Raw genomic sequence first — 15,000 nt, 5'->3', positions numbered from 1 at the left:
GAGGGTTGTGAGACGGATGTGTGTGTGTGTGTGTGTGTTTGTGTGTGTGTGTGTGTGTGTGTGTGTGTGTGTGTGTGTGTGTGTGTGTGTGTGTGTGTGTGTGTGTGTGTGTGTGGTTGGGTGGGTGTTTGCGTGTGTGTGTCAATGTGTGTCAGTTAGAGTGACAGGACCAGGTGGATGTATGTAGTTCTGTTTGTGTGTGTGTGTGTGTGTGTGTGTGTGTGTGTGTGTGTGTGTGTGTGTGTGTGTGTGTGTGTGTGTGTGTGAGTGTGTGTGTGTGGTCGTGTGTGTGTGTGTGTGTGTGTGTGTCCGAGGGAGGGGTTGGGGTGGTAACAGTCCCACCTGCATGCACTACTGACCCCCCACAGGGCTTGCTTCTCTACCAGCGAGACAACTGTCTCCACATGTGCACGTGCACACACATCCACACACACACACACACACACACACACACACACACACACACACACACACACACACACACACACACACACACACACACACACACACACACACACACACACACACACACACACACACACACACACACAGCCAGACACAAAAACACATAGCGCCTCACCTCATGATGAAGTCAAACTCGGAGCCGGCTAGCATGAGGACGCCGAGGAGTGTGGAGATCGCGCCGTCAATCACGGGAGCGAACATGTGTTCCAAAGCCACCGCTGAGCGCTTGTTCCTGCTGCCGATCGCCGTCAGGAAGCCCTGGGAGCAGGAAGGAGGGGTTAGCTCAGCCAGAGTTAAAAAGCAAAGCTAAAGCTAGCTGGAAAATCATGCTAAGCTGCAGCTAGTTCGAAACCATGTGGAAAAAAGTCTGGTTAGAAATCAGGCCAAGCTAAAGGTAGTTGGAAACTGTGCTAGGCTAAAGCTAGTTAGGAAGCCATGCTAAGCTAAAGCTAGTTAAGAAACCAAGCGAGGCTAAAGCTAGTTATAAACCATGCTTGGCTGAAAGTAATCAGAAGCCATGCTTAGCTAAAGCCAGCTGGAAACTGTGCTAAGCCGAAGTGAGTGGGAAACTGCTACGATAAAGCTAATGATTGCCTATCAAGTCAAATGTGTTCTGATAGCTGGCGTTAGCAATCCGGAACATTCTGTCTTTGGGGACATCAGCACTGCGGTGGATTACTAGTGGATTACATTCCACACTCAGAATGTAATCTAACATATTTACACAAGCTAACTTTTCCTTCGTCAGTTTTGTAACAGTTTTCGTAATAAACATCGGACTAGAAGTCCTTTTGGAGTTATTCCCGGGCAGCCAACAAACGTCAACCGAAGCACTTGCTGGATAAACAAATAGGGCCTTACAGTTGAATCATAAATTTATGAATTCTTTGTATTTTTCCGTTGTGCTCGGAAGCTCACCAGCGCGATGTGGACGGTGAACTCCACGCCGATGCCGACGGACGCGATGAGGATGACCACGGGGATGGCGCTGAGCTTGATGCCGATCAGACCCATGATGCCAAAGAGCTCCACCGTCATCATGGCCAGCACAAACACCTGGTGAGGGACACAAGGAAACAATGTTGTTATTGTTTGTGATTGGGTTTTCGAGAAAGAAATAAGAGAAAAGGTGCTTGAGTATACAACCAAATAATCATAAACACAGACGGAATGGGTCTTCCTCTTAAACCCTGGGCGCCCGACACACTTTGACCCCTCGTTTTTTGGGGGTGTCAACGGCCACCGTATCAGATTACCTCACCCCGAGGCGAAAACACGAGGCTTTCCCCCCCTCCCTCCACCTCCCTACTTCACTCTGCCTGTCCCTCTCTTAATTGTGCGAGCTCTCTCTCTCTCTTTCTCTCTCTTTTTTTCCCTCTCTCCCTCTTTCTTTCTCCCTCTCGCTCGTCTGCAAACCACCGAGGCTGAGACCAAACACAATACAGGCAGCCCACCCACTCCCTTCCCCCCCCCCTCCCCCCCCTTCACCCCCCCTGTCACTCCTCTCCAAACCACTTATATACACACACCCCAAGCCTCCGCTTCCTCTGTAGACATCAACTCCCCGGCCCCTCTTCCCAAACATCATAACCAGCCCTCGCACGTCATGCCGTTGTCAGGACAGGTCCAGTAGAACCACCGACCCCTATAACACATCCTACTTCGTTGTTGTTTTCTTCGTTTCCTTTAACCGGTCGAGAAAGCGGGGGGTCACATTTTTTCTCCGAGCGGTAAACACGCAGGGTAAACGGTGAGCAGGGAAAAAACAGAACTCCATGAGGCTAGCAAAGCTAAATATCTTGTTTTATAGCGAGTGGTAAACAACCATTAAGCGAGTACAAAGCAGCAACACGCAGACCTGGGACGCGGGAGGTGGGGGGGTGGGGGGGGGAAGTAGCCACGGCCCGCGGGAGCGTTTGATCCCCGCGGGGGTCCACTGTGTTGGGCTCGCTTAAATTGGAAATGATAAAAAGCCATTTTTACAGCGCTGCCGCATAGAAGGGGTCCGCTGAAAGCTACGATGGCGTACGCTTAGGAACCATACAAGCATGTAGCGCCCTTTATCCTTCTCTTTATCCTCCTCTTTATCCTCTCTCCCTCTCTCCCTCCCTCGCTCTCCTTCGCCCGCTCCGACGTGTATGTCGGTGTGTGTGTGTGTGTGTGTGTGTGTATGTGTGTGTGTATGTGTGTGTGTTGTCTCAATCAGTGGCTGGAGGGACAGCTACTTAAACTAAACACATTCCAACTGAAACCTACACTGTTGTTGCGCTACACTGCCTCACCCCCAACAGTCACGGCTGTGTGGATGTGTTTTGTTCTATGTGTGTGTGTATTTGTCTGTGTGTGTGTGTGTGCGTGTGTGTGTGTGTCTGTGTGTGTGTGTGAGTGTGTGTGTGTGTGTGTGTTGTGTGTGTTTGAGGGGCTCCCCTTGAGGACCACCGGCCCCACCAGCTTGTGTGTGAAATGTTTTCCAAACGCCGAACTGTCAGGCTGTCTCTCAACGAACACACACGCAAACACGCGCACACACACACACACACGCACGCACACACACACACACACACACCACACCACACTGATGGATGGGCTGAGCAGGCCAAGGTCGCAACTGGGCCGATCTGTCCTGTGCCTAAGTCTCACTCTCCCTCTCTTTTTCTCCCTTTCTCTTCCCCCCCCTCTCTCTCTCTCTCTCTCTCTCTCTCTCTCTCTCTCTCTCTCTCTCTCTCTCTCTCTCTCTCTCTCTCTCTCTCTCTATCTCTCTCTCTCTCTCTCCCTCTCTCTCTCTCTCTCTCTCTCTCTCTCTCTCTCTCTCTCTCTCTCTCTCTCTCTCTCCCTCCCTCCCTCTCTCTCTCTCTCTCTCTCTCTCTCTCTCTCTCTCTCTCTCTCTCTGCTCTTATTCTCTCTCTCCCTCCATCTCCCTCCAGTCTCTGCCTATGTCTCTCTCCCCTTCTCTCACCCTCACAAAGGCGGTAAGGGAGTTGGAGGTAGAGCATTCAGGAGGGCAAAGCCTCTCTTGCTCCTTTGCATTTCCTTTTACTGAGGAGGGCCCGGGCGTGCATTAGAATGACAAAGGGTCCTGTGTGTGTTTGTGTGTGTGCGTGTGTGTGTGCGTGTGTGTCTATGTGTGTGTGTGTGTGAGCTGGCCCTCCGCAGAGAAGAAGGGGCCCCCCTAGACAGTATTATTGAGCTGTGCTGAGAGGGCCGAGGGGCGGGACAGGGGAAGGGCGGGGCCCGGTGATGATGATGATGATGATGATGGTGGCCGGGAGAGGAAGGCTCGCGGAGAGCAGAATGAATAGGTGGCGGAGTTTGTAAAAAAAAAAAAAAAAAATAAGAAGATGGATGGAGGTAAAAAAAAAAAAGAGCAAACATGGAGGTAGAGGGAAAGAGATTTGTCTTTTCTACAAATTCATTTTTCTTTGTTGTTATTTCTTCCCCCCCTGACGCTTTTTTTAACAGCTCATAAAACAAAACCCTTCTTTCATCAGCTCAGCGTTTCACCAGGTTCTCCTAATTTCAAGAAGAGCCACTAATAAAAACACTCTTGGACATTTCCCTCTTGATAACACAGACTCCCCGAGGCTGTTTGGCGCCTTAATGACGATCCCCCGGAATATAGCAAGAGACGGAATCGAACGCGCGGACTCACGATGATGCCGGCCGTCCAGGGGTTGAGCAGGAGCACGGCGCACACCAGGAAGGTGCAGGCCAGCACCAGGCTGATGGCCAGCAGGAAGTTGTGCCTCAGGCCGATGTACTGCTCCCAGAACAGGAAGGGGTATCCGTTGGGGTAGTTCAGCACGCCCTTGCGGGCGAACTCGTCGCAGATGGCCCGCACGCTCTCGATGGCCTCCACAAAGTCGCTGGCCTGCCGCAGGCCGTTCAGGTAGAAGGGGAACTGGGCGAACTCCAGTGCTTCGGCGGCAGGGACTGGGAAAGGAAAAAAAACGATTATTATTATTTCAGCTTTTTTTTATAGAACTACAAAAAACGAGAATCTGCCCGAAGAAATACAACCGAAGAAAGGGGCGGAGCCCAGTACTCACTGCGCAGGTTTTCCTCGGTGGTGTCGAACTTGTCGTGCATCCACTCGCGGGGCTTGGGGTAGAAGTTGGCCTGGGAGGCGGCATAGCCCAGGGGGTCGTTGCTCACCCACGCCAGCAGGTAGATGTAGAAGACCTCGGGCGCGATGAGACCCTCAGCGTCCACCAGGCGACGGGACGTCAGCTAACGGGAGGACAGGATAGCAGGCGCATAAGAAAACTAAGAATACAATTTTGAAGGCGACAATCACGGCTCAGTACAAAGAGCGCCGTCGGATGACACTACTTCTTTACTCACTCACAACTCACTCACTACAGGCGACGCTTGTCATGGATCAGCCTGAGTTCGCGTGTATGTGTGTGTGTGCGTGTGTGTGTGTGCGTGTTCGTGTTTGACTGTGTGTGTGTATGTGCGTGTGTGTGTGTGTGTGTGTGTCGGGACAGATGACAGCATGTGTGGTAATGTAACTCCATTCCAGCCCCCCTCCACTGGTCGTACAGATTGCACTCGTTACACAGATCCCTGGAAAGAACCTGTTGAGCGTTTGCAGCGAGCGGATGTTGACATTCCAGCTCTTTGACGTACCTGGCTGTAGTTGAAAGGCTCCTTCTTGGAGCCCGTCTGGATGAGCAGCTTGTAGGCCAGGACCCCTTCCTCTGTGCCATTGCGATAGTTGTCCTGGCTGATCCAACCTGCCTCCCAGTCCGCGTCGAACGCCGTCTGGAGACCTGCAGGTAAACAAAAGGAATACAGCGCTGTTGATTAGGAATTCATAGATATTAACGACGTGCCGTACAGATACATGGGTACACACAACTTCACCCTAATCCAAACTTCTTAACTCATTTTGCTTAAGTGCAGCAGGCAGAGAAATGCTTTAAAGTAATCGCATCTGAAAAAACGCGTAACTTTCACAGATGAGCACCTGTGCTTGCACACACACACACACACACACATGTTCTCAGCTTTTCTTTGCAAACAATAGAGCACCAGGAAGGTATTTTTGTTTAAGCAGGGCGGGCCCTCTTCAAAGCCCGCGCTCTTCTCCGTAGGCTCTGCTTTAGAGGAATGGCTTTGGTTGACCTGCTGGCTATTACTTCCTCCTGACTGAGCCCTCTGACAGGACATAGCCCTGGGTCACACACACACACACACACACACACACACTCTCGCACACGCTCACACACATGTTCACGCTCACAGTCTCACACACACATATGAACACACAAACACACACACACACACACACACACACACACACACACACACACACACACACACACACACACACACACACACACACACACACACACACACACACACACAGATAACCCCTGACCTCGACCAGTCTACCTCCCAAACCTTGAATCCAGGTGCATGCGGGTGAACTTTCTCTCACCCTTTAAACTTTCCATACACACACACACACACACACACACACACACACACACACACACACACACACACACACACACACACACACACACACACACACACACACACACACACACACACACACACACACACACTTAATGACAGGAAAGCATGAGCGAGCGGCCTGTCAATCATCGTACCGGCCTTCTGACATCACCATCAAACAACCCTCTGCGGGGAAGATCGGTTTTCAGACCCAACACACACACACACACACACACACACACACACACACACACACACACACACACACAGACACACACACAAACACACACACACACACACACGCACACACACACCCGCAGAAAACATGGGGTGAGCGGTTCAACCCCGGAGGCCGGTTGGGTCGCTCACCTCGGAGCCAGTCCTGGAAGTAGTGCAGCCACATGCGGGGCAGCCTCTGGTCGGTGTCGCGCACCACCGAGCGCACGGAGGTGAAGGCGTTGTGCAGCTGCACCAGCAGCCGCTGGGAGCGGGCGTAGTCGAAGCCGCCCATGGTCACCAGGTACATGTTGTAGAAGGAGAAGTACTTGAACTGCGCCTCGATGAAGGCGTACTCCTTGGTGTCGCGGGGCACCACGTCCGTCAGGTACAGGCCGTCGTGCACCATGGTGGTGCCGTACAGGCTGAGGCCCAGCAGGCCCAGGAACAGCAGCACCACCGCCGCCTTGCTCTGGGGCTTCAGCAGCAGCGGGGCGTAGTGGTCCCGCGCGAAGCTGGACAGGTTCCAGCGGAGGAAGGGCAGCGGCACGCACTCCCGGCCGCCCGCCGCCTTGGAGTCCTCCACCTGGGCCAGGAGGTCCCGCGTGGAGCTGGCGGACGGGGCGAAGAGCTGCGAGCCGTACGGGTCCGGGACGGAGGAGGAGGAGGAGGAGGAGGAGGAGGTGGTGGTGGTGGTGGTGGTGGTGGTGGTTGGGGGGGGGCTGGCAGCTGGATAAGGGATGGAAGAGAAACAGGTGAGCGGGCTGTTGTTTTGGACGGCTGGGGGATCCAGCAAAGAAATGAGAAGCAACTGCAGGGTAATTAGCTACGGATGAGGTCGATGCTGGATTTGTAGCAAACTGATTCCGCACTGTTTAAAGAAAAAATCATGCACAGACGTGGCGGGTTATTGACCAATCCGAACTCTTCACAACACCGATCTTTCATTGGTCCTCCAAAGTCCAATCCCTCCCAACACTAGCACCCGGTCCCACCCTCGCCCGAGTAGACCCGCCCACTCTTTGACGTACCTCCTTGCGGCGGGGCGGGTGGCGAGCAGACGACGACGGAGGGGGGGCTGGTGGAGATCTGGGAGGTGGGGGGCAGGATGGTGACGATGTGCTGCCCCGCGGCGTCGCACTGCGTGAAGGCCCGCACCGTGGTGGTGATGTGGGTGCTGGTGGTGATGGTGGAGCCCGCCGCGTACTGGTGCGCGTGCGAGTGGGGGCGGGCGTGCGCGTGCGGCGGCGGCGGCGGCGGCGGCGACCGGGCCGAGGAGGGCGCCGACGCCGCCGAGGTGGCGGACGAGCCCTCGGAGGAGTCCGAGAGCTCGTGGGGCGACAGGTGGATGACGCGGTCGGCGCACGGGCTGTAGAGGCAGCACAGCACGTCCAGACGCTTGTCCTCCCGCCGGTGCAGGTCCAGACTCAGGATGGCGGGGAAGATGAGCAGCACCATGGCGAAGTTGAACACCACGACTACCGCGGCCTGGGGCGAGAGCGAGGAGGATGTGTTGTCAGTGAGGTTAACTTTGATGATGATGATAAATAATGGTGTCTGTGTCTCTCTGTGTCTCTGTCTCTCTCTCTCTCTCTCTCTCTCTCTCGCTGTCTCTCCCCCCGCTGGGGGGACTTGAGAGTGGGGGGAGCTCTACACCCGAGCTGCTTCTTCTTTTTTTTCTTTTATAGTACCTCGGAGAAGAGCCCAGAAGGCGAGAGAAAAACCTCTGACACTAAATCACCAGCCGGGAACACTAAGTGAGCCAGGCGGAGAACGGCAGAGAGACAGTGAGAGAGACAGTGAGAGAGAGAGAGAGAGAGAGAGAGAGAGAGAGAGAGAGAGAGAGAGAGAGAGAGAGAGAGAGAGAGAGAGAGAGAGAGAGAGAGATAGAGAGAGACAGAGAGAGAGAGAGACAGAGAGAGAGAGAGACACAACCGTGGGGGTTGGGGAGGGGAGGGGGGGTGAATGTTGTGAGTCTGAGTCAACCCCCTCCCCCAACCCCCACCATGGTCTCCTCGTCCTCCCCGCTCCCTGGAGCTGACATTCTAACTGGCTGTGGTTTCCAGCATGCGTGCACGTGCGTGCGCTCCTCGGACCACCCACAGCTGGTCCCACAGATCACAGCAAACCGCCCTGACGGCCCAGTGATATACTGATCCACGCCCCTCTCGCTCGCTCTCTCTCTCTCTTTTCCCGCTCACTCTCTCTTTCTTGCGCCCACTCTGTCTTTCTTTCCCTCACTTTGTCTACGGTTCTATCTCTTCATCACTCTGCACAGACACACACACACACACACACACACACACACACACACACACACACACACACACACACACACACACACACACACACACACACACACACACACACACACACACACACACACACACACACACCGACAGCAGTTGGCAGCAGCAACACAGAGAGATACTGGGTTTCCTTCCTGGAAATGGAGGTGAGCCTGTGTGTGAGCGTCTCCTCACCTGCAGGGAGAAAGCTCTGAGCGCGGGAATGGGGACCAGGGCGGCCATGAAGAAGGCCACCATGTTGTTGACGGAGGTCAGTGCCACGCTGGTACCCGTGCGGCGCAGACAGTCTCCCGTGCGCTCCTGTAAAGAAGAGAGAGAGAGTTCACAAACAGGCCGGTAAGCAAAAAAGTAAAGTCGACCCTCAGAGGAATAAAATTAAAGTAGGATCGAATATGACAACACAACTCGTCTCTTTTAAGCCCACCTTAAAGGGGATGTTGATTCCCGCCTCGGTGAAGGAGTGAGCCAATAGGAACATGTCGTCGACGCCGATGCCCAACGCCAGGAAGGGGAGCACCTAGGACAACAACAATAACAACACTTAGCAGTAGCACTTAGCTTAGTGGACGCAGACACCCCTTTTTTTCCTGGCGGCAAACAAACGAACGCAGGGAATCACAACATCCGATCGGAGCGTGGTTTGTTGTTGTTGTTGTTGTTGTTGTTTGTTTACCTGTGTGGTGGCGGCGTTGAAGGACAGCCCCAGCAGGGAGCAGAGTCCCAGGCCGGCGGCCACAGACAGAGCCACCAGCAGCACCCCGACCAGCCCGACGGCCCCCTGGGACTTGGCACAGTCCCACCTCAGCATGGTCACGCACGCGTAGGCCAGCTGCACACCGAAGAGAGGAGGAGGAAGAGGAGCGGTTAGAAGAACGAAGGAGCGGTCGTCATTGGTGCACACAGCGACCGTGGGGGTCGGATCTACGCGGGGGTCGCGGCTTGGTAAGGGGGGGGGGGGGGGGGGGGGGGCTCACCATGAGCAGGTAGCCCCCGGCCACACGGACCACGCTGACGTCGGAGAAGGACTTCATGATGTCGTTGAGCGTGGTGGTGGAGAAGGCGTGGATGGTCTGGCTGGAGTTGGCGGGGACGCTCTCGTGGACCACCTATGGGGGAGAGGGAAATGGAATTGATTAAAGATTGGAATTGATTGGTGAGCTGTGCGTTAAGATCGAGTTTTCGACCAAAACACGCAGGGGATGGTCATATTACCCGCAATAACTGAAGAGGAAGTGGAGGAGTGTTGACTCGGATAGGTAACACTGTGGAGGGGGGGGGGGGGGGGGGGGGGGGGGGGGGGGGGGGGGGGGGGGGGCATGTTGTTCTTTCTGCTGCAACAGTCACGCATCCAAACAGCCCCCATGACGCATACCTCTTCTCGTGGACCATTCCTCACTACCGTGCCATTCCCCCCGCTCCACGGATTCCCTACAACTCCATATTTTAAGAGCCCATAACTTCAGCCTGTCCCTTTGAAATGTATGAGTGTGTATGCGCCCAAAGTAGAGCAGGCAAGAGGCCGTGTGTGTGTTCGTGTGGGTGTGTGTGTGTGTGTGTTCATTTTTGTGTGTGTGTGTGTGTGTGTGTGTGTGACAACCGAGAAGTAATGAGCACAGATGCCAGAGGTTGCAAGGTCAAAGGTGAAAAGGATGGGATCACATGGCCTGAGAATCGGTTTTCTCCTCCTCATACGCCCGGAGACGTCCGATTGGGCGCTGTCATCCATACATTTGACCGCTTTTACACCTCCACCACTTCCTGCTCAGCCAGACATCCCTGTTATTATCCTACGATGAATCAACTATTTTTCTAATTTGGGGGGGGGGTTGTTTTTCTTTCTGTCGGTTGACCGAAGGGGTCCCCTGCCTCACCATCCCTCCACACTTCCACTCCCTCGCTCTCTTTCCTTACCCTCCCCCCTCCCCCCTTTACCTCCCATCACCTCCTACCACCCACCTTCCCGCTCTCCGCACCCCCCACCCCCCCCCACCCCCCCCCCCCCCCGCGCCCCCAACCCTCTTCTCTCTGCGGTGGGTGTCGGCTATCACAGCAACAGCTTGTTCCTATAAGTGAGCCTCTGACAGAGACCGCTGACCTACCACACACACACACAGACACACACACACACACACACACACACACACACACACACACACACACACACACACACACACACACACACACACACACACACACACACACACACACACACACACACACACACACCACACACACACACAAAACCGAATATGCACAAACTGCTTTGGTCTGCCTGGCAATTCCCTTTACAAGGCAGCTGAAAGTTGATTGAACTCAGACATCTCGCCCGGCAATGTGTATGTGTGTGTCTGTGTGTGTGTGTGCAAGAGAGAATATATGCCAGTGCCAAAGCCATACAAGTCAGCATGGAAACATGGAAATACCCCCCCCCCCCCCCCCCCCCCCCCCCCCCCCCCCCCCCCCCCCCCTCCATTTCCATGACTTCTCTTCCTTCTCTCCTCTCATCTCCTGTTACTACTACAACACACGCCCTGGCTCCTCCCTGGAATATATACGCAAAACCTCTACGTCGTGCATCACTGATGGGTGTAGGTTTATAAATGTGTGTGTGTGTATCTGTGTGTGTGTGTGTGTGTGTGTGTGTGTGTGTGTGTGTCTGCGTGTATGATTGTGTTTTTACGTTTGCGTTCGGATGTGTGTCTGTGTGTGTGTTTTTGGGTGTGTATGTATGTGTGTGTATGTCTGCGTGTGCATGTGTGTGTGTGTGTGTGTGTGTGTGTGTGTGTGTGTGTGTGTTCGTTTGGGTGTGTACCTCCACAAACTTCCTCTGCCAGGACTCCAGGATGGCAGTGGCTTTCTCCTCGTTCCAGTTGATGTCGTGGATCCGGTAGTCGTCCTTAAAGTGTTCGTACAGCTGCTTAGGACTCATCAGGAGGAACATGGTCTGGAGGGCCTCCGCACTGCACACACACACACACACACACACACACACACACACACACACACACACACACACACACACACACACACACACACACACACACACACACATACACACACACACACACACACACACACACACACACACACACACACAAACACACACATAGCAATGTCAACAAAGGACTCCATGAATTAAACACTATGCTGTATGTATCGTGATCAGTATCCACATCGGTTGTATCGAATTGAAAACACAACGAACACTTCTTTCACGAGAGAAGGTGTCGTTGGACCGCCGCCCTGACACAAGTGTCCTATTCTTTAATGAACCTTGTCTCTTGTCTGTCTTTCAGTTTGCAGGACAGATACCAAACATGTCCTTTGAAACAACTCTTTTGTTTCTATTTCGGAAATGGGAATGATTTTGTGTCTGGTTTTCGCTTGGGCCTATCTGGACTGGGATCTGGGCCACGACCCAACTCTGTCACTCCGTTTGTATACACAGGGGGTTTAGACCCTGGGCTTCCAACCCAGTTTAAAAGACAGAGAAAAAGGCTCCAGAAAACATGAAGCTGGATCAAATAAAGACCTCTCAACGGATCAACATTCATAACATTCAGAGTCAAATAAAGTCCTCATTTCAAAAGACGGAAGATCAACTTTATATTTCTAATCATCGATATTTCTTCCTCATTTTATCTATTATCTGTCGCAACAAATGTAGCAGGGTCGGATGGGCGGGGCCTTTATGTGGCTGTCAATCATCTTTAATTGGCCTATCCTGAGCTGGGGTCAGGGAGGAAACTGATCCTTCTGGATGCGAGGCATTCCTAGCGGGTGTGTGTTGGGTTATTGGGGGTTACACAGATTCCACAGTCACTGTGGCTCACTGGCTGGCTGTTCTAACTGGCTGGCTGGCTGCCTCAGTGGCTGACTGGGGGACTTGGCTGGTGGTCCACAGTCTACCCTCTTGCCCTTTCTCGGCCTTGTATATATATTCTGTAGGTCCTTCCCAGAGCAGTATATTTAGCATCAATAAAAAGAAGAGAGAGGCGCATATAAACACGGACAAAATCGTGAACAAGCAAGTCCTTATTTCACACACAAACGTTCAAACACACACACACACACACACACACACACACACACACACACACACACACACACACCTTTGCAGGGCGTCCTGGCTGTCCTTCACCCGTCCTCCCAGGATGAGCTCTTCCTGCCAGTGCATGAACTTCTTGCTGAAACCATGGCAACCGCCCTGGAGATGCCCAGAGATATCAGAGCTCTGAAGGTGAGGGAGATGGGAGAGGAAGCAGAAGAAGAGGAAGGTTAGTGCATCTGGTTCATTTTTGTGTGTGTGGAATTGTGTGTGTGTGTGTGTGAGAGTGTGTGTTTGTGTGTGTGTGTGTGTGTGTGTGTGTGTGTGTGTGTGTGTGTGTGAGTGCTTACCTCTCTTAGACCCTTGTTGGGGGCACTCAGGGGGCAGTCTGGGTCCGTGGGGTCCAGACAGGGCCGGTTCATGTACGCGTGGCCCACCTATCGACCCAAACACAAAGTTTAGTCCACAAAATAAATATTCCGTCCCAGCAGATGGAAGAGACACGTGAGTGCAACGCGATCCGTGTGGGGTTCACGCCCTACCTGTGCTTTGTCCAGCATCTCCTTGAAGCCCTCCAGGGAGGTGAACTGACTCAGCTCCTCCATCAGCTTCACTGGGTCCAGGTTCATCCACTGGATGTCGGGCATGCCCCTGCAGCACACAAAACGGACAAAGAGTCAAATAATAGTCCAATCGGAACGTGCCCGATGAAGCCACCGCTCATCATCCATCCTGAAAGATCTCCCAACCCGCTCCTGTAAATGTTATTTAACGTATTCCATATCCTCTCTCTCTCTCTCTCCGGCCGGACAGCCCATGCTAAAGTAAAATAGCGTTTATCATCCTGTTTCACGCCACCACAATGCCAGCCCCCCCCCCCCCCCCCCCCAAAAAAAAAAGTCCAGTGGCTGAAGCCCGCTACACTGCTGGTCCAACCCCCCACCTCCCCTCGGGGCAGCCTGTACACAGTCACCATGATTACCCCTACCCTGCAAACATCTTGATACGGTGGTGAGCGGGCAGGAGAGGGTATGCACTGCTTACATGAAGCCTACAGCATGGAGCCCCGCAGCTCTAGGACTGGGGAGAGCTGTTTGTTTCAACGCCTGGAAATGTCACTTGATACTTCATTTGAAATGTCCTGATCACTTCCCACCGACACGGCGATGAATGCGGTGTGTCTGCACGTGACGGCGAAAACCTAAATCAACGAAAGAGGACCACCTCTGACAATTCAAAGCTGATGATGATTAAAGAAAAGAGAGGGAAAGCTTAAATAAAGAGGTGGGAGATGGTGAAGGCGGCCTCCTCTCCTATTCCCACATACCAGGATCTGCCGGCAAAGACTCTCTTCTTTATCAGCTACTTTTTGCTTGAGTGCACCGGGCCCGGCTCCTTTTGTTTTTCCATAGATTGCTGCGCTTTGTTCTCTCAAGTTCTCTCCCTTTCTCTCTCTCTCTCTCTCTCTCTCTCTCTCTCTCTCTCTCTCTCTCTCTCTCTCTCTCTCTCTCTCTCTCTCCCTCCCTCTCTCTCTCTCTCTCTAGTTCAACCTCTCTCTCTCTATCTGGTTCTGCCTTTGCCTCTCTGCCTCACTCTCTCATTTGTTCCCCCCATGCATTAAAAAACCAAGGCTGAAGTGAAGCGGAAGCCGGACGGGGGGACACTGGCCTCAATGACCCTCCCCACCAGCACCAGCAACACCACAACCACAACCACCACAACCAGCACCACCCACCACCAGTTCCCAGTTCAGCTCCAAAGCATAAAGAGGGGGGTAATTACAACAACAATTCATTAGAACCTTTGTAGGAGGGGGGCTCAATGCTCGAACTTCAATGCATCCGTCTGTGATTTAAACAAAAGAATGCTAAGGAGATCTGTGCAATGATCAAAGATGGATCACCCCCACCCCCCGCCAACACCACCACCACCACCACCAGCACCACCAGCTTCACGACTTCCATCCCTGTTTTCTCACTGCTAACTTGAGATATTCTCACACACCTCATATGAGGGCTACTGGGACAGATGTCTGTGTTTCCTATCCCGCCCGGGGGGACAGTGGACTAGCTAGTCAGTTGATGCTTAGCTCTAGTTCCAAACACAGCAGTTAAAAAAAATGGCGTCCAAAATAATATTTTTATTAAGACTTAAACAACTATAGAACCAGAACCATCCAGTGTTTACCAAGAAGTCAATTGAAATATCACTTCAAGGTGCCTACAGTTCCCCCCCAACAGAACCTAGTAAAAAAAAACTAAATTTGCAAATACCCTAAATACCCTTAAGACATCACTGTTAGCCGCCTGGTAGTCTCTCTATCTCTCTCCCTCTCTTTCTCCAGGGACTTGAGGCCTGAATACTGCCCATTTTATTTGTTGGACAACTTGGGAGCTGGGAGCCCGGGGGCATTACCATGAGAATGCTGAATGTTAGCCATGAGCTGACAAAGCCACCGCCTCCCCCCTCTCCCCCACCCTCCCCCCCCTCCCCCTTCTT

At 53.0% G+C, this 15,000-nt stretch overlaps 1 protein-coding gene across 1 annotated transcript in view; it reads right to left on the bottom strand.

The window, feature by feature from the left end:
• ptch2 (patched 2) overlaps nucleotides 1-15,000 on the bottom strand; it is a 35,613-nt gene that overhangs the window by 7,818 nt on the left and 12,795 nt on the right. Inside the window, exons 6-20 of the mRNA XM_030364131.1 lie at nucleotides 13,044-13,152; nucleotides 12,852-12,938; nucleotides 12,566-12,687; nucleotides 11,266-11,413; nucleotides 9,428-9,559; nucleotides 9,127-9,282; nucleotides 8,878-8,970; nucleotides 8,628-8,753; nucleotides 7,176-7,632; nucleotides 6,298-6,873; nucleotides 5,095-5,237; nucleotides 4,512-4,692; nucleotides 4,115-4,395; nucleotides 1,384-1,521; nucleotides 581-723 (exon numbers count right to left, since the gene is read on the bottom strand). Coding sequence (XP_030219991.1) covers nucleotides 581-723; nucleotides 1,384-1,521; nucleotides 4,115-4,395; nucleotides 4,512-4,692; nucleotides 5,095-5,237; nucleotides 6,298-6,873; nucleotides 7,176-7,632; nucleotides 8,628-8,753; nucleotides 8,878-8,970; nucleotides 9,127-9,282; nucleotides 9,428-9,559; nucleotides 11,266-11,413; nucleotides 12,566-12,687; nucleotides 12,852-12,938; nucleotides 13,044-13,152 — 2,892 coding nt within the window. The remainder of the gene's footprint in view (nucleotides 1-580; nucleotides 724-1,383; nucleotides 1,522-4,114; nucleotides 4,396-4,511; nucleotides 4,693-5,094; nucleotides 5,238-6,297; nucleotides 6,874-7,175; nucleotides 7,633-8,627; nucleotides 8,754-8,877; nucleotides 8,971-9,126; nucleotides 9,283-9,427; nucleotides 9,560-11,265; nucleotides 11,414-12,565; nucleotides 12,688-12,851; nucleotides 12,939-13,043; nucleotides 13,153-15,000) is intronic.

Source organism: Gadus morhua, chromosome 8 (assembly GCF_902167405.1).
Source record: "Gadus morhua chromosome 8, gadMor3.0, whole genome shotgun sequence".
Lineage (NCBI taxonomy): Eukaryota > Metazoa > Chordata > Actinopteri > Gadiformes > Gadidae > Gadus > Gadus morhua.
Note: the sequence above shows the minus strand (reverse complement) of the source record. Positions and strands in the feature narration are given on the sequence as shown.